The sequence below is a fragment of the Pholcus phalangioides genome, unplaced genomic scaffold (assembly GCF_987345545.1).
Source record: "Pholcus phalangioides strain wild (caught in Gottingen) unplaced genomic scaffold, Ppha-v1.0 ptg000003l_1, whole genome shotgun sequence".
NCBI classification, from domain to species: domain Eukaryota; kingdom Metazoa; phylum Arthropoda; class Arachnida; order Araneae; family Pholcidae; genus Pholcus; species Pholcus phalangioides.
Window position 1 is genome coordinate 4,363,338 of NW_028301596.1, and position 24,682 is coordinate 4,388,019.

General features: G+C 38.8%; 1 protein-coding gene across 1 annotated transcript in view; it reads right to left on the reverse strand.

Moving 5' to 3' along the window:
• LOC149087925 (QRFP-like peptide receptor) overlaps nucleotides 1-24,682 on the reverse strand; it is an 82,088-nt gene that overhangs the window by 18,547 nt on the left and 38,859 nt on the right. The window contains exons 2-3 of the mRNA XM_089242708.1: nucleotides 7,931-8,118; nucleotides 5,098-5,355 (exon numbers count right to left, since the gene is read on the reverse strand). Coding sequence (XP_089098834.1) covers nucleotides 5,098-5,355; nucleotides 7,931-8,118 — 446 coding nt within the window. The remainder of the gene's footprint in view (nucleotides 1-5,097; nucleotides 5,356-7,930; nucleotides 8,119-24,682) is intronic.

Here is a 24,682-nt window from a genome sequence, read left to right on the forward strand (position 1 = left end):
AAATTGATTTTCTGTCTGTCTGTCTGTGTGTGTGTCTGTGTGTATGTACGTTCTTTATACAAATCTACAATTTTAGATGGATCGTCGCCAAATTTTGCATATATACCAAATGGGACCCGACTTAAACGATAGGCTACTTTAAATTTTTGTCAGAGCAGGATAAGTGCCCCAAATGGGCAAAAAACTGTAGGGCAACAATGGTTTTCGGGCCTCAACAATCACTTTCCGAACGTTTACTTTGGTTACCGTGGTTCCCCAGCAATGCGTTTCAGACGTGTATATGCCTTTACAATGGTTTGACACTTCTTTAATCCTGTTGGTATATGTATATGTTTAAAATTTTTTGCCTTTATAATGGTTTGCCAATACTTTCAATACTACACAATACTACTATTCAATACAATTACATTTCAATACTCTCAGTAGTGAGGCTTTTTGAATAGACGTCATAATCATCATCAGCATCGCTTTGAGGGTCAGGAAAAGGGTGAGACTCATAGAAATCACTGTTAAAATTGCCGATTTTACTGTAGAAATGCTGAAATTTGGTGGGGTTTTCCGCCACATCAATAATTTTAAAAATTGTATAGAATTCCCGATTTCTGAAATATTGTGTTTGCTTAGAGGTATACTAAGCCCAGGAGATTGAATATGAAGTAATTAGTCAAACCTATACTTTTGAGTTGGGTATTCATGTTATAACATTGATTTCAACTTTTTATTTATATCTTCTCAAGCATGAAAAATTAATGTCTCCGTATTGCCTTTTGATATTCAACTGCATAAATTCATACAGTTTAGGTTGTTTTAAAATTAATTATGGGTCCATAAAAAGTACATCGAAAAAATTTCCACAGCTTTAATTAAGCATTTTTGAAAGCTGAAACAGGCAGATAATTAACATGAAGTTTGGGGGGGGGGGAAGAAAACCCAGGCAGCGCCGGGTATTTATAGCTAGTATGCTATAAATACTATATGTAAGTACTTGGAATCAGACATAGACCGCCTATGCATATATATTCCTAGTCCTCATCACTTATCTATTAGCCTTCCTCTAAGTTGACTGTTGGTTAAGAAAACTGGTTAATAAACAGTGTATACGAAAAATCTAGACATAAATGCAGACATTCCACGAATGTTGCTTGTCCTTTCCGAAATCCATTTCAGTCCCTGGAAACAATCAAATATTTATGTTAGTTTTAGCAAATAGCTCTATTAATTTTAAACTCAATTATGTTTAAGAGCACATAAAACGACTCCAAATACAACTGCTGAAATTCTTTCTTGTTATTTTCAATCCACAAACTGTTGGAAAGTCCGGAAAAGAACTATGAAATGTGACCGTAACTATTATTATATTAAAAAAATGCTAACAAACGCAAGGGTTAAGCCATTTAAATATTTTCCGTGAGATTTTTCCAATTACAAGCTAACGACTGACATTATACGACAGACGTATAGATTAAAATAAATTAGGTATATATATATATATATATATATATACACACCCATTAATGTCGCAATACAAAGGTTGAAATACCCGCTTCTCAAAATGTAATCTCCTCGTGTAATCCTTCGTCGACTTAAGTATAAAGTGTGTCGAAACGTATTCGCCGAATTGTATTTCGAAATGACTGATTGCGATGAAATTTCGCTAAAGGAGTCGTCTAATTACGCCGTTAGATCTCCATTCGTATTGATATATAGGCCAGTATTTCTATAATTGGACATTAAAATGCAGGTTGTGTGTGTGTGCGGTGATATCGGGATGTTTTTAATGAACATTTAAAAAAAAAACCATTTCATACTGTGTGTATGAAATATATATGTGTATTTGTTTGGGATGCTGATTGAGTAGGTTTGATAAACGCATACCTGACTTCACTCTAATTACAAGACAACTTGTCAACAATCACAACATTAATTTATTTACAAAAATTCACACACACACGAAAAGACAGACATGTTATATGTTACCGCTAAAGCTCGAAATCCGTTAATGTGCACCTAGCTAATCTGCCGATTAACTGATTTGATACTTAGATAATCTGTAGAATAACTGATTTCTGCACTTTAGCGGTAAGGGGCCATTCAAGTATTACGTAAGCAGATTTTCAGCCATTTTTGAACCCTCCCCCTTGTCAGCAAAACACTGACCCCCCCTCCCCTCTGTCAGCAAAATTTCATCAGCAGCTTAGAATATTTCATATCTTCAAAAAGGGGTGGTTGATGATGTAAGCAACCTTCAAACCCCCCTTGTCATCCAAAAGTCAGCAAATCCGAAACCACCTCCCCCCACCCTCGATGATGACGTAATACCTTAATGACCCTAACATACACACTGAGACAACAACCGTATATATTTTTTCTTCTTCCGGTCGCTTGGCGCGCGTAATCTGCGTAGTCACTTGCAACGCCAAGCGTTGGCGAAACTCCGCCACATTTATACTATAGTAAATATTTTTAGTTACGATGGTTCCCAATTTTTGTTTTTTTTCAAATGAAAATCAACATTCATATTTTACTTCCCTGAACATGTTAACTACACTGCCCAACACTGATTTTGTTCTTAAAGATATTTTAGTGATTTTAAGGATGATTTTAGGACTCTGATTTCGAACCAGGCATTGGTTTTGTCAGATTTTGGCAATATAAGTGAAAATCATATTTCAGTGGTAAAGGAAAGTTTCCGAAATCCGTTCCCCCTTCTCTAATTTGCATGTACAGAGCTGCTATCTTACGAAAATGCCAGCAAAACTTTTCAGAACCATTCAGTTGACGACTTGCAGTGGCGCACACAGTTGCTTTCCTCTCTTTATTCACGCTTTTCAAAAATAGGTTTTCTTCCTAATTTGTTACAATGCGAAATCGACTTCGAACAGTTACATTTAGCTTTACGAAATGTTTTTTTATTAGTTAGAGATTGATAATTATGGATCATTATGGGTAAGGAATACCCATTACCGGTCTGAGGAAAACTCATCATGCATATTTTTGTGATATATTGCATTTTTTTTCCTGACTACTTAGATTCATTTTGATTATTACATATAATATAACTAATGAATGCAAGCAACTAAAATAAATGCGTAGATAATAGCTGGAAAGGAGGGACAGAATTAGGACATCTCTGATTAAAATCAGAGGTATTAAACCAAATTTGCGTTGTTTGATTATTTATTTTTGGTTAGACAAAATTTATTTAGCACAATCACACTTGTAATTTTAGGTATGAAATCGAGTTATTTAAATTAGTTTTCAAATTAGATAGATAGAACCGCTTACAACTGATGCAAAGCACCTTACTTTCGTTACCTCAAAAGAGGCAGAGTTGTGTCGGAAAAGTTCGCAAAAATTTACAGTGGTGGCTCCTCTATGAGTGAAGTGTAATGTTTGATGATTTTACCGTTGTAGGCCTGTTGCTCTCTGCGGCGAGACTTTTTAATGGGGAGATCGGCTCGCATTCGCACTTCGAAGTTGGTAACCACAGAAAACCAACTTCAGCCGACCACCACTGCGGTGACGGTAGATACTATATTTGACCGAAAAAACAAAGGGACATCGAAATTTCTCGCCAAATATTTTGTTGCCAAAATTGTCACATATTGTTTCAATGACAAATAATTCTTGGCAAGATACAGCACTGCAGCAAGACTGCAGTGATTCAAGATGTGTATTTTAGGAAAAATAAAATATACTGAGTATGGCAGGCATGAGAGATGAATATTTAGTCATATTCATTATAACACAATTTACAATTTCTGCAACTTACTTTCATCCCTGATTCTAGTGAAAATTAAAGTTAATTAAAATCTAGTTAAACTAAAGTAAACTTGGTTAAAAAAAAAAAAGGACATATTTTTTATTTAAAAAAAATCGAGAATGCAAAAGTTCTGAGAAATTATGATAATGCCCCGTACATACAGGTCATGCCAATTAGCAAGTTCATAGTCAAAAATTGTGTTTTTCTCCATTGCACATCAATAGAGCAACACGCAAAATTCCCCTCAATGTGATTAGTTCTAATGCTAGGGAATTTCTTGGAGTAAATGCCTTAAAAACGGCAGCGAAATCAACGAAAAACACGTCGTTATATCAGAGGTCATACAGAGGACATACAATTTATGAATATCAGTCCAAATCTTCAACTACTGATATTTTATAGACGTGGTGTCGTTTAAAAAAAATATCATTGTCATAATCCGAGGTCGTTATAATCGAGTTTGGCTGTAATTTAGACTATTACTTCGCCTAACACCAACTCCGGCCATATCGCTATATTGCAGTGCGCTGCCATTAACGAAACGCGTTTAACTGCCATTAACGATCGCGTCAAGCTCATTAGGGAAAATATCTTATCCATATTCTTCGCCCGGTTCGGACCTGGGACCTGACGGCAACCTTCACTGTGGTAGACGAGCATTTACCACCACTGAAATGTCGTAAAAATCTTATATTACGTTCAGGCCCTGGTGCTGTAAATATGTGGCTAAGTTTCCTCACTACTAAACCACGCATGTTCACACCTAATCCATACTAATCTGTGGAATTTCTAACGAATACAGGTAAATGTTGCAATGTGCGTGTTGTGAAGTTTTTCTCTGTGCATTGCTTGTCATAGAGTTACCATCTATTATTCGAGGTATGAGTGAAGTGTAATGATTGAACATCTGTACTGCTGTAGGCCTGCTGCATTCGCGACTCGAAGTTGGGAACTACAGAACAAAACGAGCACGACCAATCTCTGTCACTTATGCGATTTTAGCTCATTGCGCCGGAGAAAATTTGGGGGAAAAGGATGATAACTACACGGAAACTCAAGTTTGGCCGACCACCAGTGGGGCTCGGACCCGTGTCATTGCGATGCTGGTGGTCACCATGATAACTCGACCACCACAGCAGCAGCTTTTTCTCACTGTAGAATTATTTTTTTTTTTTCTGATCTCAGGGAGATGAAGGATTGTGTATGTTAATATGGGGAATTTGAGTTGTTAATGCATTTTTGTGTATCAAAAATGCAAAAACAATTTGAAAATTTCCGAAAAATCAATGCTCTAGTCTGAAAAGGATACTAAAAAAAAAGAATTAAATACTTGCCTTCTTTTTGGCTCTGTGCTGCACGACTATATTCGCGATGGTCCTCTCACCAGGTGCTTTGGATTTCCAAAGTTTCCAAATGACCAAAAAATACGCTATGGTCATGATGGCGACGGGCAAAAAGTACAACGTCAGTGCGACAAACGTGTAGTATACTTTCTTTGTAGGGTAACGTATGATGCAGGTCTGAAGCTCGGGATTCCATCTCTCTTCTTTTGGCCATTTGTCTGAGCAATGCGTCTCGATGATGTCTCTCCACTGTTTATCAATATGCAACATAATAAAACGAGATTTATAACATTTCTATTGTAGTTATTGCTACAATAAAGTATAGTCCGTCTCAAAAGTTTAATCACAAGATGGAAATGCCGATAAAATCGAAGACACAAATTCAAAATACTATTCCAAGTTAAATAATTAAAGAACAATCTAAATAAATTAAAATAAATACATTTTACTAGATGTTACCCGCGGTTTCGCTAGCGTGGATTTGGTGACCTGGAAACTACTCGGCAATGATTCACCCACATACTATTTGAATCTATCATGATCCCCCTTCGGGGTTGAATTTTCAGAAATCCCATCTGAGTGGGTGACTATATTATAAAATACTAGCTGATACCCGACGACGTTGCCCGCCCCGTAGAAAATTTATATACGTATATATAGCTTATTAATTCTTAATCAAAAATTTTTCTGCATCAAGTAAGAAAAAATTACTTTTATTTCGAAATATTTTAATTAAATACTTCAGGCAATCGCTTGTGGATACACAATATTTTCTGTTTTTCCATCTGGTGTGTATATGTACAAATTTTTGGAATTACTAACACGCGAACAGGTGACGTAAAGCTGTCCGTGTGAAAAACAGGGCTCAAGTAGGTTGATACCTGCCATTACTAACTGGCCTTGCGCTTTGTTGATTGTCATGGCAAAAGTTAAACGAATCGGGAATTGTAATCACTTGAAAATGAATGGTGATATTCAGTGATAATTGGGATGCGTGGAATGAAGACGTCTTGTCCTTTGGCACATGCAGTTAAAATCGTTGCTTCAATAATGTAATTGTGCAATTTCTTCACGCATAGTCTGGTGCCATTGCAGAGTCTCGGTGTCTCCAAATTTCTTAAAAGCATTATAGGTGCTCCGACTTTGAGGGTCTAGTTGTGTGGTGGCACAGCCGGAATATCCAAAGAGTTCAGAAATTCTGCAGGATACAGTCCTGCTGTCTGTCCTGTGTCTGTGACAGTGTCAACCGATTTGTAAGATGTGGAGTCTCCCGGAATAATTTTTAGGATTTTTTTGTTGATCTTGTTCACTGTCATTTTTCGGTGCCAGAATCGCACTCTCACAAAGCCACTCATGGTTTCGGTGATTTTGTTGAATGTTTGGGAAGACTGTCTGCAAGTTCTTGAACTGAGTTTATATATCAACTGGTAAAATCCACTTGGGAATGTAATCAGTCTACGGGAATTCTTTCATTGCCAAGTTTGACCAACTAATGTGAAAATGATAGCAGCGCTGAGTCATTTTGCAGTTGAACTCACATGTTGGTGGATAATGATATTTTTTTAACTTCGTGCTAGAGTTTTGATGACAAGAGTTTGAGGCAAGCATTGAGTTTATCAGCTGGCGTTGAACATATTTATTCTCAGTTTTGTCGTCGTAGTTGTTGTTCTCTGTTGTTAGTGATGTCTTATGTGAATCAGTCAGTCAGTGAATCAGTCAGAACATGCTATTTTATGTACAGGATGTTCTGTAAGTACAAGTACAAGTACAAGTACAACGCCACAACAGGCAAATTGCCCAACGAGGTGGCTGACTTAAGACCCTCATAGATCCCCGAGCCATTTCCCCCCCCCCCCGGAACCCCCAATGAATCGGTCCTGTAAGTGCTTGCACGGACTTTATCTCCTCAACCTTCCGTCGTAGAGGTATGATTCCAATATGAAAAATGCTCAACAGGCGTTCAAAAATTACTTTGTACAAGTTTTGAGAGTGAAAATACAGTGAGTAACAAATTTAAAAAAAAAATTTTAATTTTTATAGGGCACTCTATGCTCTTACTTCCAATTAGAAAGTGGTTTCCCTGTCTCTTCTGATGCTAACAACAACAACAACAAAAAAAATCCATTTTCCAAGTGCAATATTTATAGAGATATTCGAGTTCAAAAAAACGGAAGAAATTCGGAAAGGAACAGCGTTAAATGCGGAAAAACCGTTTTATACGCATCTAACGCTGTTCTTATTGTCCGCTTACAGTCCACGTACTGTCATTTGGCACAGATATCGAAATTCTGTGCGCAGAGAAGAAACACGCCATTGCAGGTGAAATAATAAAAGGATGTGCACTCTCAAGAATATCAGTGGTGGATAAAAAAATTTCCAAAAAATACCATTGTTTTTACAACTTCTAATATTTCCTAATGAAACGAAGATTCTTTTTTGAAAGCACTCCTGGTTCCGGGATTTCTTTGAAAGCACTCCTGGTTCCGGGATTTTTGAGGGTTCCGCAGCATTTGATCATGCGGGATGCCAAAAAGGCTATCACGGAAGCCCAGGGGTCTGCGGTACAATCATTTCAATTCCATGAATTAGAGCTCCCGTTAGACAGAATGTCATTTGACCGGGTCCACTGTCTTACCTATTAAGAAGCTACTACATAAAAAAAAAACCAGGTTATTCACAACAATATTAGGCGGGTCATCCACTGGGAGCTACCACGAGCGAAAACAAGTCGTGTGTATGTGCATGGCTGCTATAGTAGTCCTGCGCATACACGCGGCTTGTTGTCGCTCGCGGTAGCTTCCAGTGGACGACCGGCCTTACTTACCTCAATTATGACCTGCTCGTTGAAGATCAGGAAAGGCAACGCGACCAAAGCGGCTACGATCCAGATGGCCCCGATGATAACACTCGTACGCTGCTTCGTTATACGGACATGGAGGGGAAACATTATGGCCACGAAACGATCACAAGAAATCGCAGACAGCGTCAGCACACTTGACGTCAGGCAGGTCACTGAAAAATACACAAAAAAGGAGAATATATAATAAATTTGCAAAAGAATTAATACAATTTGAAACGATTGATTTGATACATACAGTAGACTCTGGACTATATGGCCTAATGTGGCGGAAGAGTGAACCGATAACAGAAAAGCCGAATAGGCCGACAGAAGTTCTGTATAAATGCCACTTACCATCCTCCCTCACCATCAAAAACACTGTTTTTTTGCCAAAACCCACACTCATTTAAACAGTATTTTCCGACCTCTTAAGGCAACCTCTTAAGGCAAATGCTTGTTATGTGCTGAACTTTACTTTTAAAACAGAATAAATGATCCAAGAATGAAAATATTGGACACATTTTAGGATAAATTCTATTATGTTTAAGGGGGTCCTTCAAGTATTATGTGAGCAGATTTCCAGCCATTTTGGACCCCCCCCCCCTTGTCAGCAAAAGTCAGCAAAACACTGACCACCCCCCCCCCCTTCCCTGTCAGAAAAATTTCGTCAGCAGTTAGAATAATTAATATCTTCAAAAATGGGTAGTTGATGACGTAAGTAACCTTCAACCCCCCCCCCCCTCCCCGTTGTCATCAAAAGTCCGCAAATCCGAAATCCCCTCCCCCCTTCTCGATGCTGACGTAATACTTAAATGACCCCTAACTTGATTACAGGGAACGTAAAATCATATATGTTACTGCCAAAACCCGAAATTGCCCTGCTAGTCACCTAGTTGCGCCCGAGTGGCGTGGTGGTAAGATGCTCGTCTACCACCATGAAGGTTGCTGTCACGGTTCAAATCTGGGGTGAGGATATAGATAAAATATTTTCTCTAATGAGCTTGAGGTGACCACCGATAGACAGCGCCTTCATTTTTAACCCATTTCATTAATGACAGTAAATAGCGATACGGCCACAGTTGGTGTTTAGCGAAGTGACCAGAGTGTGATAAAAGAAGGCATGATTGAGGGGGTCATCGCCAAGTTGGCGTATTTTTTTCGTGAAAATTATGTTCACGTTAGCTGTGGCACCCCTCAAACCACAGTTTTCTTTTCAAAATTTGACAGAGAAACCGTAATGATAATATCAATAAAAACTATGTCTACAGTAAAAAACCATGCATCTATATTATTATATTATTATATTCCCTGTCGAATTTTGCTTTCCCCCCCCCCCCCCGTCACATGGAGCTAATCTAGTACAGCTTACTATATATAGTCATGTAGCACACGTTGACGATGACAAAAATGGATTTGGCGCCTTCCAGACCGTCTTACATCAGCACATCGAACTTTGACCAGGGGAATCTCTGGCGACTTTGCGAATTGGCTGGCCAAAGCCCGAATCATTTCTGTCAATTCGTGAACTGGCCGGCCACTTCGCGAATTAGTCACACTTTGGGCTTTGGCATACACTGCACGGTATGAATAAATACGCTATTAAAATAAACAAAACATTAACACAAACCGTAGGCTTAGTATTTTACTAAGATTATTTAAAGTTATTCCACTGTCCATTCATGAATGATTACGCAAATGACAAAAGGCTTACGTAAAAGGTAGGCCTAAGATGAAAGACTTAGAACTCACAATGTGTAGTTTTTGAAAACGTCCCTGATGTAGATCACTGTTTCCCAACCTTTTTTGTCCCGTCGCCCCCTTCTTCAGAAATTTTTTTCTCCCATCGCCCCCAATGCAATCTAACCCATAGAATCATCCTATGTTATACTCGTAGCTTCTACCGCCTCCCTGGAACATTCCATCCCTGAAGCTTTTCATTAGTTCCAGATAGTATTCGACTGCCATCAATTAATCATTCATGCCTGCATATAACCGAAGTTTTGAAGCAGTCAAAGAACATCACTTACCGAAATTTCCATTCAAATTTTCCACAGAAGTTTCAAGAGAAGTTCCGAATACAACCTAATTATTAATAATGCAATTTCAATGTATGTTTACCTAATAAACAAGAATAACGCAATTTTCCTCGGTGATTTCGAGAGATGTGCTGTAGATATAATTATTACAGTAGAGAAGACCATATCCTTGGCATATTTGTCGGTGATCATACCACTACCGGAGAGGTCATTATGATGAGAAGTAACAATACGCTATTCGACATTATACCATGATGAATAAAATCGGAAAAGAGCAGATTCTATTTAATTAAATAAATTTCAAGTGAGCGCTCATTAGTGATTCGAATCCGCATAATAGTATGTCTATGGTTGGAGAATCGGACTTTTTTGTGGATTTAAAATATTTTTAATGGACAACCTTATTCAAAACTGATAAATTTTTATTCAATAGTTACGTAATTATTATACGGATTATTCCTGATTGTTCTGTAATGCTCCGCATTGTATAAAGTGAAAAGCCCATAAAATGAATTTTCGATGTTTAATGATAGTGATAGGAACCGAGAGACACCCAGGCTCTGTCACATTCGGTGATATAAGCACATTGTCCCTGGGGACTCGGTGCCTCTGGGGAACCTAACCATTTATTGAGCTTGAGAAAGATATGTTACATACATGGGCAGGTGCCATGACACGCACATCGCCAGTAAACAAGTATAAAATTTATGATCGAAATTAAACGATGATGAAAGGATTCAATGTTTAATACACATGGTGTTTGGATTTTGTGTTGTGTATTTTAACTACAGTATAACTTGTCACTTTAGACGCCTCTATATCCTGGGCACCTCCCTATATTAAACGGTTTTGAATGAAACCGGCAATAATCCTATACCAAAGCATGTCCACAGTACTCTGCATCTTGGACATAGGACACCCTTCTGTGTCCTTATCTCGGACAAGCACATCACATCATCTGCTATTTATACGCTGAAGGGGACAACGGACGATCAGAGAATTCATTGAAAAATAACTGCAAAACTGAAATGAGCTACATTTGTCCCCGCTTTTCTTATTTTGAAGAAATCCATTCGTATTTTCAATTCCAAAGTCGTTTTGTTTTTGCTTCCAAAGACGTTTATAAGCATGCATTTTTTTAAACAGACCCTTAAATATGTGTTGAATGCTTGGATAGCGCAATAGAAGTGTTGATGTGAAGGTAGGAGAGTCCCCACCTCTCGAAGGGCATAACAAAACAGGTTTATTGAAGATATTTATTGCTAACCTGCAAAATGATAATCAAAATATGGGGGGTTTTTCCTATAGCTGGTGCATACTTTTATTTTATTTATTTTTATTTCTCTGCTTTCAAAAATTCCATTCAGTTTCCAATAGTGATCTGTGTATGTAGAGTGTCATTTCAAGAAAAAATCAATACGAAACATGGTCTATATTTTCCTCTGTTATCAAAATTTGAACAAAACTTGGATGCATCCATTTGTAGTCGATCTGACGAGACGGGAGAGAGGATTGGAAAACATGTTTGAAGGGCAGGTGTGCTTTGCAAAAAACTTTGGCTTGTGATTGCCAAAATAAGAGGCTTTTAAAGAGGCGAGATATCTCGGCATTGACAATGAAAGGGTTAAATTTACTCGTTGTAAAATATTGTTTGTGACCAAACTAAAAGAAGAGATATATGTACCGTACAAAATTATATTCTAACATCTATTGAAAAGGTTGATGCTTGAAAATATAGTTAATCATTACTCTTTTTTCCAAGTTAGCAATGGCGTAAAATATTCCTTTATACAGTGTACTTCCTCTATAGCAGTGTTTTCCAAAGTGTGCGTCGCGAACCTTTGTCGCGACCAAGCGCGGATCCTGGGGGAGGGGGTGATGGAGGTGTTCGCCCCTCCCAAGAACCAAATAATAATAATAATATAGGGGAAAATTTGTCTATCCAGGAAAATACGGTGTGATTCGATGCACCTGCACAAAAAGTAGCTTCTCCGACACTTCGCCCGGTGCAGGGCCATCCCTTCTTGGGACCCTGGACATTTTCTTGGAGATCCCCTTGAAATGATTATTGTTATGCAAAGCAAGTGTAAATTTTTTGTGTGGGGTGGCTCCATTCATCTCGGGACCCTGAGGCACTGCCCTGTTTATCCCAGCCTAGTTATGCACTATGCCCTGGTTCCACCTTTTTCCGCTTCATTCAGAGCTGAAGATGGCTGCCTCTGCTCATTCACAGCTGAGGATTCCTGGCTTCGCTTCATTCGCAGCTGAAGATGTCTACCTTCACTGCATTCGCAGCTGAAGATGATCAAAGCAACTCACATAATTCGCCCCTCCCGCCACATCGTCTTGCATCAGCGCCTGGTCGCGGCGACGTGGAGATATTTATGCTCTGAAGTGGTTTTCTAATAAGAGAAAATACCTACTATATATAAACTATTCTGGGGAGCTGCAGATGAACCGAGAATTGGGTAAGGGAGCCGTGGGTAACAAAAGTTCTGAGAAAAAGTTTTAGGTTGGTCCATGGCCCCCACATCCCGAAGCGGGGCCCCCAGGCTTTGATCTTTTGCGGGCCACAGGCTAGACTTCCCACGGGCCCTTTCTGTAGTTAATTTATAGCATGAAAAAGCAAAAAATGACGAGAACTGTCCCGGGCTCCAGAGCTAGAGCACTGTCAGCCCCCCCCCCCTTTGTGGGGGCCATGGGTTGGTCACCTCTCTAACTTTCACAAATATCAATGAAACCATAGGTGTCTGACTTAGACAAAATTGTCTTCAATGATAGACGTAAATTGACCACAATGAAAGAAAAAAAAACGAATCATTAAGAAATGCCGTTATCATCAGTAATCATCATTAATAAATGACGTAAAATTGACCTCGGTGACCGCAATAAATGACCTAACATCGACCACAATAAACACAGTCAACGTCATTTCCAGTGTCAGCTGTATTTTTATCGTCTTTCCTACGTCGACATCGTAGCGATTTCTGAATCTGATTTTCCTTTGCCATATAGAAAATTTCCCGTCCGTGCTGACAACACTCTGACACTCCCACTACACCTCAATAGGATGTTATGTTGAATTGTCAAAATTCATCATAACATTACATTAACTTAATCTTAAAATAGTTTTAATTGTAGAGATAAGAAAAGATTATTATATTGAATAGATTTTTGCCTTATGTTTTATTTGTACAGCGGAATCTTGCATAATTAATCATTTGATTGTACCTATATTTAATTGTATATATTATGGTACATATAATAATAATAATAGTGGAAAGAAAAATCTACTCAATAAAAAGTTTAGGCCTTAAGATACAGTTATACACGGTACCGCTGCCTTGGGGCCCCAGATGAGAAACACGGATCGAATTACAAAGGGTTGTAAGAGAGTGAAGGAGATGGTCATCGAGCCATATAAGGTAATGTTTGTTTTTCAGGGGGTGTGATTAAGGGTCCTTGGCAAGAAGAATTTTCTCCGAAGGTCTTAACGGTCCCCTTAAGATTTTCCCCTTTCTCTGTTGTACCTCAATTCCCCCTCTCTCTCCCTTCTCCGCCAACGCTAAATTAAAACGCCGAATAGTGAGTTAGTTCCCTTCAGGACCTGTACTCAGTACATTTTCATATAGTTTTGGATCGCCAAGGGGTCTTTTTAACATACCCTCTGGGAAAATTCGCTCGCAGTCTCTTGAGATAATTTCTACGCTACTGTCGGTGGAGAGTTTTTGCTCTCGCTTGCAATCAACGACGTGAACTACTTTTCATACTATGAGCGAGTTGTATGTTCGCTCGCTGATAATTCGAATTATAAATGTGCTAGTTGATTATTTTTGCCTACCGGAAATGTACGATGTACACGTTTTCGCTCTCCGGTGTCGCGAAAACAGTATGATGTGAAATGTCGTAAAGTTGTGAAATGTGTACATTGCGGAGCGACCACATGACAGCTGACAGCTTCCCGAGGGTTCGTCCACGGGCCAGCACACTGGCTTCTAATAGAGACCCACCACGAATTCACTGTGAACGACCACCGGAGTAAAGACAGAGGGCTTCTTACAAATGTGCAATTCATTCTCGCTCAGCTGCCATCTCATCCTACATTCACTCCAAATTCGTCTATCGACTGGTCACCGTCTTCATTATGGACAAACCTCCATGTTACCCCCTTCGAGCTTCAAACGTAGTCTGCATAAATAGACATGGAATCTTCTGCGGGTCGTCATCTCTTCGAGAGGGATTGATTGCTCACCCGTTAACGACGGACTCCTACAAACGATGATATATAAGTTTTTATTTAAATCATTGTAAAGCGATGTTTTTTTTTTGTCTCGGAAAATCTAACCTTCATTTGGTAGATGTTTACATTTATCTGTATAACCCTTTTAATTGTTAAAAGGTAGCTACCTACACCTATTATTTTTTAATTGTTAAAATTAAATATTTTCTTTTTCCTTAAAATTTGACTCTGATTTACTTGTTCGCGAAAGTGTTGTGTTGTTTTCTTTCATCTTATGGATTGCTTAACCCCGTGTCTTGATCCTGTAATATTTATTTGAACCTGGGTGAATGGATTCCAATTTTGAATCAAAGTAAAATACAAATTAAAGAAGAAAAGGATCAAGACAAGGATAATAGTTATGAGAAATTAATTTTTATCCTTACGAAAAATTATTTCTCCATTTTCGTATGAACTTCCTGCACGTCGTGTACTGCATTATTCCATTGAAACTGCGACAACACGCGAAATACGGATTAAAAGACGTGAGATAAAGACAATTTACCAATTTTATTTCCTAATACCGATCTTATCAGAAAACATTCCCTCGACTTACAGACAATTTAAATTTCCTTTCAGTTTCACGCACACGAATATAAGAAAGCAATTTCGCATTACAAATGACTTTTTAAATCTTGAATACGTGGTCTTTTCATTCTAGGCCTTAAGGGAATGCTTAATCAAGAGAGTGATTGTGAATGGGAAAAAAGAATTTATTTTCTTCAGTTTAAGATATTCATCAAAATCTTATTTTATACGATTTATTTTGAAATGAGTTCCGTATCATGATACGATTTTAGTTTTAGGAAACGCAAGGATTTATATATCATGTCACGCAGCACTTACATGGTATTCATATTTGAATAGTAACACCACTGAAATTTAAATCAAATTTTCTAAACTCAAATCTGAAGAGAACTCAACGTTCTTATGACAATGTATCTCTGGAATGAAATTTTTTAGAATTTTTGAAAATTCAAACTTTATCACGACATTTTAAATTAGCAGTGTCTTCTGTACATTGAAAAATAGTCATATAATCGGTATTATCTTAAAGCAAAGATGCTACGAATATAGCAATGCGTGGATAATTTAATGTTTAAGAAAGTCGTGGAATTATTAATTTTTGTTTTAAGAAAAAATGGTTTATCTTTAAAATTTTATTTCCCTTGAATCTTCTTGTTTTCCCTACTTTGCAAGTAAATCGAAATCCGATTTTTTGATACTCGTATACGTATACGCCTGAGATTACACATGATGGATCATTCAGAGGTATGAGACAGATAATCAGCAATGGCGGAAGAAACTCAGTGAAGTTATAAGAAAAAAGTGCCTAATAACTTGGTCTATGAAGGCCATCAACTCATTTCTTGGAATATCCGAGCTTCCCAGACACGTTTCGGGGGAATAAACATGCTTTCCACTCATCTGTTGAGGGTAAGGAAGGCCTACTACATATTTCAAGTGATTTACATGCTTCTACACTAATGAAAGTTCTACTAAGACCAGTATTAGAACTGGTCTTAGTAGAAAAAAACTTATAAAAGTTTGGTAACAGATCGTTTACAAAACTGGAAAAACATGTCGGTTACATTCGAGCGAATTTAATCTATAAGCTTATGGAGTTTTTTGTATCTTTTGTAAAATATCTTTTATCAGATTTTTTTAGTGTGATCCCGGTCTACGAAAGCCTTCATGACTGCTTTCTTAAGCAACGTCTTACGAACAGACACATCAGTATAGAGTGGGTCAAGGCTAATAACGTCGGCAATGCAAGGGCCGACCTGCTTGCGAAGGAGGCCACGTAACTGCAACATGAGGATAGCTCCATTTTGCCGCCCAGGTCATGGGCCAAACGAATCCTCCAGCAAGACCTGTTCTCGACACGACAGGAGAGATGGACACACACACACAATTACTGGAAGATCCACCTACGCTGTACGACAAAGTGTAAATCTAAAAAAAAAACCATCCGTTGAGACGAAGCAACACTTTGATCGTAATTGAGCATGGGCCTTTCAGGCGTACCTACACCGATTCTGCATTGTACCCACTATAACGTGTGTATGTGGAAGAAAGGGGGAGACCTCAGACACTACATGACGGAGTGCGTGACTACACCGCTCAGGAAGTTGGAAAAAAGTACTCCTCAATAATCCCATCGACTGCAACGAAATACATGATATGATGATTTTTTTAGAACAACACGACGACCTTCTCATCAAAAGGCAGAGTAAGAGTGACCTGCTGGAGGGACTCGCTTGAGGATTCCGAAGACCAGCCCTACGACGCCGAACCACGTCAAGCGAGATATTATGCACGACTCAGTGATGGTAACCTCGTCAAACGAAATTTCCCTCGAAAAAATTTCCCTTTTGACTAAATTTTTCCCCACACATTCCGAAATTTGTGCTGCCATCTATCGGTGGGAAATATGTAGTAAATTATTTTACACTCTAGAAAAGCAGAGTGAGAGAGAGAGTTTTGCATTTATATATTTTTTTCAACAAGAATTCTTTTGTTTCATGACCTCTCAAAATTTCCCACAAATGCCAAGAAATTTCCCATGTGTAGACCAATTTTGTCCAATTTTTCGAACGAATATGGGAAATTTCCCACGAGTTACCATCACTGACACGACTGCAGCGAAGAAAGAAAGCTGAAAATATGGCAGGCACACCCGTGGGGGACAGTGATCTGTGCTGTGACTTTTCGCACGCGTGTGCATATTGATATACTGTGATATAACGCCCTGCTCTGGTGAATGCTAGCTGGATTCTGTTTTTGATTCAACTGAGTCTGGCATTTTTTTTTTTTTCTTTGCAATCGAAAGTGTATGCAAAAGGCACATGTAATATACGTATATAATGTACATAAACTGAAATATAAGAATATCCGTATGTATTTATATCAACGTGTCAATATTTGAGAGCTTGTGGGTCGAGGTATGATGGACTTGACTGATTTGCGCGCCAGTATTTTCCAGCCAGTGAATGTAATACTGAAAAGTTGTAGAATACTGTATTGTTGTTGTTATTATTATTGTTATTATGTTTTTCATATGCAAGAATGTAAACCTCAGGGGCACTAAATGTCTTTTTTTTTTCTTTTCAAGCCGAGCACAACTCAGGTCTATCGCCATGGGGAATTTACTACCTAGTGAGTTGTGCCGGAAGTGTAAGTATGTGTACCTAATAGACTGAGTGCGTGTCTAGTGTTTTGTATAATTTTTTAGTGCTGTCATCAATATCTCAGAAGTGAAGTGTAATGACTGAATATTTGTAATGTTTGTAGGACTGTTGTTCTCTGTGGCGGGTCTTTTTAACGGAGAGATCGGCGGCACTAAATGTCTGCTCGCGAAATGTTAATGCTGCTTCCTGGAGTAAAAAACAGGTGTTTATTTTTCTCCACAATCGAGTCTGACATCAGGCTCTCCGAGACCTTCCATCCCTTTGGGAAAGAGCGCAAACCATCCCAAGATGGTCTCTCTGGGCGGTCATGTCTGTCTGTCTGTATACGGATCGATACAAAGGGGCCGGATAAAGCCCGCATTCCAGCCATTAGCCGGGTCAACTGGGCTGTCTCTATCATGAATTGGCCAACTTCGGGCTTTAGCAATAACACATATAACCTATTTTCGGGTTCCAGGAGATCTGGTGGAACCGGTGGATTCGAGGGACACACTGACACTTACGGCACAACTCAATTGGAAGTAAACTGCCTATGGCGATAAACCGGAGTTGGACTCAGTTTTAATGAATGAATGAATGGCGAAACGTCCATCTGTACCTCTGCATAGTAATCCAGAAACCGTCGTGGGATGATATCAAAGCGTGACTGCAAATAATGCACAAAATTGTAGGGAATATATACATTCAAATTCTCCGTATTAATAACACCAGTTTCACATTCACTCTCAAGATACATTTCGACGTTGCTCAATTTCCCACTAAATGTACGCTAATGAGCTGGAAGCAATATTCGATATCGTAGAACTTAATGAACCCTTCAATTGGATATTTGATTACTGTAAGCGAATGCCAAGTTCAAAGAGGGTTCTGGGGGGTCCACAGCAGTCAATTATGCGCGACTGTTTGTGATAGTTCAATAATACAGTACTACGTTATATTATCCGAAAACATACTCCTATCACGGGCACTCTTGTATTGTCTAAGTTCTATTGTTACTCCCCGGTGTGTGTCAGTCCATTCAGTCACCTGCCGAGGTTTGAAATTACTTGGTTGAACCATATAACGGTTGGCAACAGTCCTGTCAAAGGATTGTTAGGCTGTCACAACGATATACAGTAAGTTGTGAATCGAGGAGGAGGAGGAGGATGACTTATTGTAGTGTTAAGATTTTAAAATGTCACATGAGTCCCATACTTAACGGGACAAAACTATCCCCTCCCTCCATATTATCGAACCACCCCGTTGATTTTGTAAAAATGGGGATTTTTTAGAGATCAAGTCAATGTCAGTAAATCTTCAAGGGATGGAAGAAAAGAAGATTAAGGAATGAATGTTAATGACCAACCGCCGCTATTTCATTTTAACGTTAACAGGAGGCGTCCATCATGGGAGGACCTACTGTACTGCAATTTACTGCCATTACAGAGTTGGGTTGGAAATGAAGGCGCCATCTATTGGTGGTCGCCTCAAGATGATTAGGGAAAATTTCTTGTTATTTAAATTCTTCCCCCGCTTCGAACGTGGGACTTGGCAGTGCAACCTTAACGGTAGTAGACGGGCATCTTGCCATCACGCCACTGGGGTACTACTATTAACGACTAGACCGAAGCTAGAATTTCACAAGGACTGGCAGAGTAACACTCGCCTCTGTCTCAGTTAAGGATCCTATAAAGACGAGCGTGCTCGGGTATGTGTTTGAGCTAACAGGTTTTGCGACTAATCGGAGGTCACTCAAAAAAAGGGGAATAGGGAACAGCGAATGGCAGGAAGCGATATTACTGACGTCACACTTATGTTCAAAGATGGTGCATAAGTAAGCTTGCCCTGTCTAGTAGCTCTAGTTAGTGTCAGTCATCTCTCAACAGTACAAACGGTTTTTCTCTAGCCAACTCCGCTTCCTTCTTCTTCTAAACAAGTGTTTCCCAAACCTTTTTTTCGCCATGCCCCACCTAAGCATCTTGTAAAAGATCCTGATGTCACTCTCCCCCATACAAGACCCCCCCCCCCACTTTCAAGGGGGAGTCTATTATGCAGAAAGTGTGTGTGCACCTACAAGTGGTCTACATAGTCTCACTCACCCTAACACATCCGGTTCGCCGTGGTTTTGCTCGGAAAATTCGCCATACTACGCATACGCCATACTACCCTTTAATGAATACATAATCTGGGGGAGGGGGGTGTCCTCCCAAGATTTACGTTTGTCTAGTGCGCGCTGCTTTGCCCCAGCAAATCCACCAAAGACATGTGCATGTGGACATACCTTTACCGTCTATATGCATATCTAATAGTGTGTGGTGCTGGTACATATACTTCAAATTGTAAGTGAAGTGGATTGAACATTTGTACAGTTTCAAAGTCTGTGTAATGGGTGGAGGGGGGAGGCGAGTCCGAATCTTTTCGTATTCGCTCCTTGAAGTTGGGAGACCGCAGAAAAACAACTTCAACTGACCACTATCGTGCCGCCATGGGGTTGGAATTCGGGAACTCCATTTCCGCTTATACTGGGATATCTATCGCGGACGTGGACGAAATGCTTCGGACTCATGGACATAAACTTGCAGTGAGCCTAAGAAATCCAAGCCCAAAATCGTGATAATATTCAATGTATCTATTGAAATATTCAGCTCAAGAGTAGGTCCTCTTAGCAGCACCATGTCCCCCCCACCCCTGGGAAAGCGATGTTCTTCCACCGAGAAGATGAAAGTACCGGCCTGCCAATTCACATAACTACTGGCGAAAATTGTAGTTAGTGCAGTTAGTGTAGTGGTACTTAAAAGTGTAATAGTACTTAATCTAATTACAGTCGAATCCCGTTATAACAAACTCCAAGAGACTGGAGAAATCATTTCGTTATAACGAAATTTTGTTATAAAGGAATTACAGGTTTCTGCACTGTTCCTATGTAAACTTATCTGGGAGAATAGAAAAGTGTTCTTTAAAACGAGATTTTCGCTATAACGGTATTCGTTAAAACGGGATTTGACTGTATCAGACCGACGCTTCTATGCACGAATACGCAAGAGTGGGTCCCACTCGCCACTGGCTCGACACTCTCCGGACCCCGATGTTTTCAAGACTTTCAATAAGAAACTGATGCCTTTGTATGTAGTCATTTGAAATTCTTCATGAGACATAAAGCGTAATTGTGAAATAATTATCACGCCTGAGGGAAAAAAGGGGTCTTATTACATCCTAAAAACAATTCGATGCATTTTCATACGCGTTATAAATTCTAATTTCTACAATTTTAAAATTCCAATTAAACTTGGTTATAATGATATTCGAGAGACTGAAAAAGTTTGACATAATCGCGATTGAGGTTTTTTTATGCAGAAAAATTCCTTGAAACTACAGCAAAAGTGCTAAAGTGTGTCGTTATATCCGAGCGCGTCACTTTTCTTTGCCTATAATGTGAGGTCCGTTAACATTAATCTCTGTGGAAAATCTTCGGCTTATTATCATTGTATATGGCTGGAACTAGTGGAGGGGCGAATTTGACAACTTCCCACTTTTTAGGAAAATAACTAAAATATTGCTATAAAATTTAACGAATTTTAGAGTGGCAGTGGTGGCAAAATCATTTCGGCCATCCTCACAGAAATCCCAGTTACAGCCCTGTCGTTATAGCCCAAGTGTGTTAAATATCAGTCATTATAACCGAGTTTGATTGTGTCTAGAAAAAGGAATTATATCATATTTCATGAATACCGAAATTTCCGATATGTTCCTCAACAAAATTGCAATTTTTATTTCCGATGTGTAGCAGAAATCGAATTTCATATTACGTACTGAACTCAACGCGAATAATCGATATTATGCTTTATTCGGGAATCTCATTTATTTTCGAGTGTTAGGGTGCTGATATTCTCTACATAAAAAAAAAGTGAATATCTGGATATATTTCGCGAATGTTCTCGTAAAAGCGGAAATTAGAAATTTCACTGAGGCGTATGAGTTGAACAGTAATATCTCAAAGCAATCAGTTTTCTCCCATAAACAGCGCGTATACAATTTCTGTAAAAAAGTGAATGAATTGGTGCAATAAGAAAGAAAAAAGATGTTTACGAAAATTGTATACAAAAATGAAGATATTATTTTTCTCCGAGAAGAAATAGTGAACATTTTCATCATCAGAGGGCAATAAAATCAAGGAATTCTACGAGAAACTAAAGTCCATCTCAAAAGTTTAGACACAGATTTTTTAACTGCGGCATGGATCAGCACCTGCATGGATTACAGTTTCGAATTTTGATTTCATTCTTTCGGATTGTGATCCGAATGCAAAAACCTAATTTAAATTTCGGTCATTGGTCGAGGAAAATGAGTTTTGAATTTTTTAAACTCAAAATTTTGAAAAGTAGCTGTCTCAAACGTCTCTCTAGAAAACTCCCGATTATATATGCAAAATAGTGTAAAAGTAGAAAGCTATCCCAAATTGGTTTTCATTAAAAACAAAAAAAATCCGAATTCATCGCATAATATTGTACGACGAAATCATTCGAGTACTTCATTAGAAAGTGAAAACAAAGATATTGCTATTGCTTTGAGTAGGTAGAAATGAAGTGTCTGACGTGTATTGACTGAACGTGTGTGTGTCGCAAAAGCCAAAACCTGGTTGTGGTAGGCAACGCAGTATAAGTTGAAGCGAAAATAAAACCGTTGGAAGATTCGTTTCAACGCAAAAAGAAATTACCTCGTACGAAAATATTCATTTATTTATTCAATATTGTTTGGCCGAGGCCTATACAAGGGAATGCGGTGGTGAAGTTTGACAGAGAAGATTGATGTTACAAAGGAAATCAGAAACTTTCGTACAATCAATAACGTTCGATGGGAGGCTATTGTTCGAGGAAAGAAACTAAATTTGGAGCAATCTGTGGATGCAAAAGATGGGTTTCAATTTTTTGTGAATGGTTGATTCTTTTTTAAAAGTATGAAGCTGGAGTTAGAAAATTCGAAGTGTCGATATGAAAATGGCCGTGAAGGATTTTGAAGAGGAAAGATAATCGGAAGAGATATATCTACGAGTGAAAATGTTCAGTTGGCGCTTGAGTTCAGTGACGGAGGCAGAGGATGACCAACAGTTAAGAATGAAGCGGGCGGATTTATTTTGAATACATTCTAATATTTGTCTAAATTGGAGAGAGTGTGAGGATTCCAGATTTCACAGACATATGAGAGTACAGGAAGGATGTAGGTTTGGAAGCAGAGATGTCTGAGGTGACGGGTGGAGTTTTAGAGGTTCCGACGGAGAAAAAAAGATTTTTTGGAGACACCTATGAAAGACGTAATCAACATGAAGATTCCAACGGAGGTCGGGAGAAATAATTACACCCAGATATTTATAATTAGAAACTTCGGTGATCAAGGAGTTATTGATAGTGTAAGAAGAATCGAGGGGAAGTCTTGTTTTTGAAGAATTAAGGAGTGATTGCCAGAACGAGCACCATTCAGAGACAATGTTGAGGTTATTTTCGAGAGATGTTTGGTGTCAGATTCGTTGTGCAATGTTTCGTAGACGACGCAATCATCTGCAAAGAGTCTGATATGGCAATTGATGGAATTTGGGAGATCGTTAATATAAATCTATTATAAATAAATATGAAAGATTCTGGAGAGAAAATTTCAACAGGTACAGTTCATAGACAGATCAGAGAAACTGGTATTTGATTCATAAAATAGTGCTTAGGAAATTGCCCGTTACAAGGAAGCACCAAAGAGAGGTGGAGAAGAGGGACTAGAATAATCAGGAAATCATACGCTTTATATAGAAACAAATAGCTTGGTTTGATACATAGTGGTGCAAGAAAGTGGAATTCACATATCCCAGATGGATTTTTCCAGCAGACTGTAAGGTGGAGCGTCGATAATGATACGGGCAGCATCTGCTTCCAATGGTCAGGCTTAACTTTTGAAATTGGTCTTGAAAACTCTGATACTCATAGCAGATCCTCGAGAACAATTTGCTACTGATTGGAGGAGATTTAGGAGGACCGAACTTGACATTTCAACATTATAACGTGTCTATTCAAAGAAGCTGCCACAAAAAAGACCTTTGATCACGAAAATATATCGGTTTTAGACTGAGTGAGTGACTGACGATGAGTTTTGACTCTACTCTTATTAGAAATACGTCGGGCATATCTAAAATATAAATATCTTTGCAAAAATGAAATATAAAGTAACTTTTTCCCCGACTGTTGATGAGTTGACGAGCTCTATTGGGGGAAGCATGTTACAGTTTTGATGTTGAAACCTGCGGAATTTAATTTAATCTCTGGAGAATAGTGTGTTTGAAGTTTTGGAAAATAAATGAAAATCTATTAGCTGTTAAAAGCCTGGAGGTTTTGAAAATCTGAATTTTCTCTAAATTTTTGAGGCGGCCATTTTTTGTATTTTCGATACTAAATATATTCTGAATGGTCTTTCGTAGAAATGTTTTTCTTTCTTTCTGTAAATATAGAAACACTTCAGGTATTACCCATTAAAATGTGCTAATTTTACTCTCCGTATTTTTCTGATCATTTTAAGAAATGTACATTATCTAAACTTTTGAGATGGACTGTACGTTTATTTTACATTCACGCAAATGCTTATGTTTACCTTATTAATAGGTATATTACTGGACTATTGTTATTGTGTCCGTCAGGCTTAGCGTTGTGAGGTAGCGTGTACAGACCCTAGTAAACAGCAATATAACCAATCTTTTTCAACGTTTCGCCCACTCGAAATATTTAGCATACATTCGTAACCATGTTACATCAGTTGTTCTCAACCGCGGTCCCTCTTTTGCGTCCCTGGGACATTTTAAGAGGGGTACAAGCATAGGTGGAGATATGCTAACGCCCTCCCATGCTTCCCCCGTATCACCGCCCATGGGTACAGGTGTCGAAAGTGAAAGGGGATGTGGGCGTAGTAGGTTATTTATGGAACCGCAAGTGAAAAACGAGAAGAGCCGTAATAGAAGATTCGAGGGGGGGGGGCATAAAATCAAGTGAAAGGGGAGCTGCAGCAGGTGATTGAAAAGGAGCAGGTTAAAATTAAAGGGAACCGTAGCAAGTGATTCAGGGTGAACCAATCCGTATCGATCTCCTACCCGAAAATTATGACTTTAGTAGTCTAAACCACTTCAGTGAATGCCACTTTGTGGAAGCCACGAGTGAAAATCGAGTGAAAGAGGAGTCGTAGGAGGTGATTGATAGGGATTGGGGCGCGGTAGCCCATGTCGATA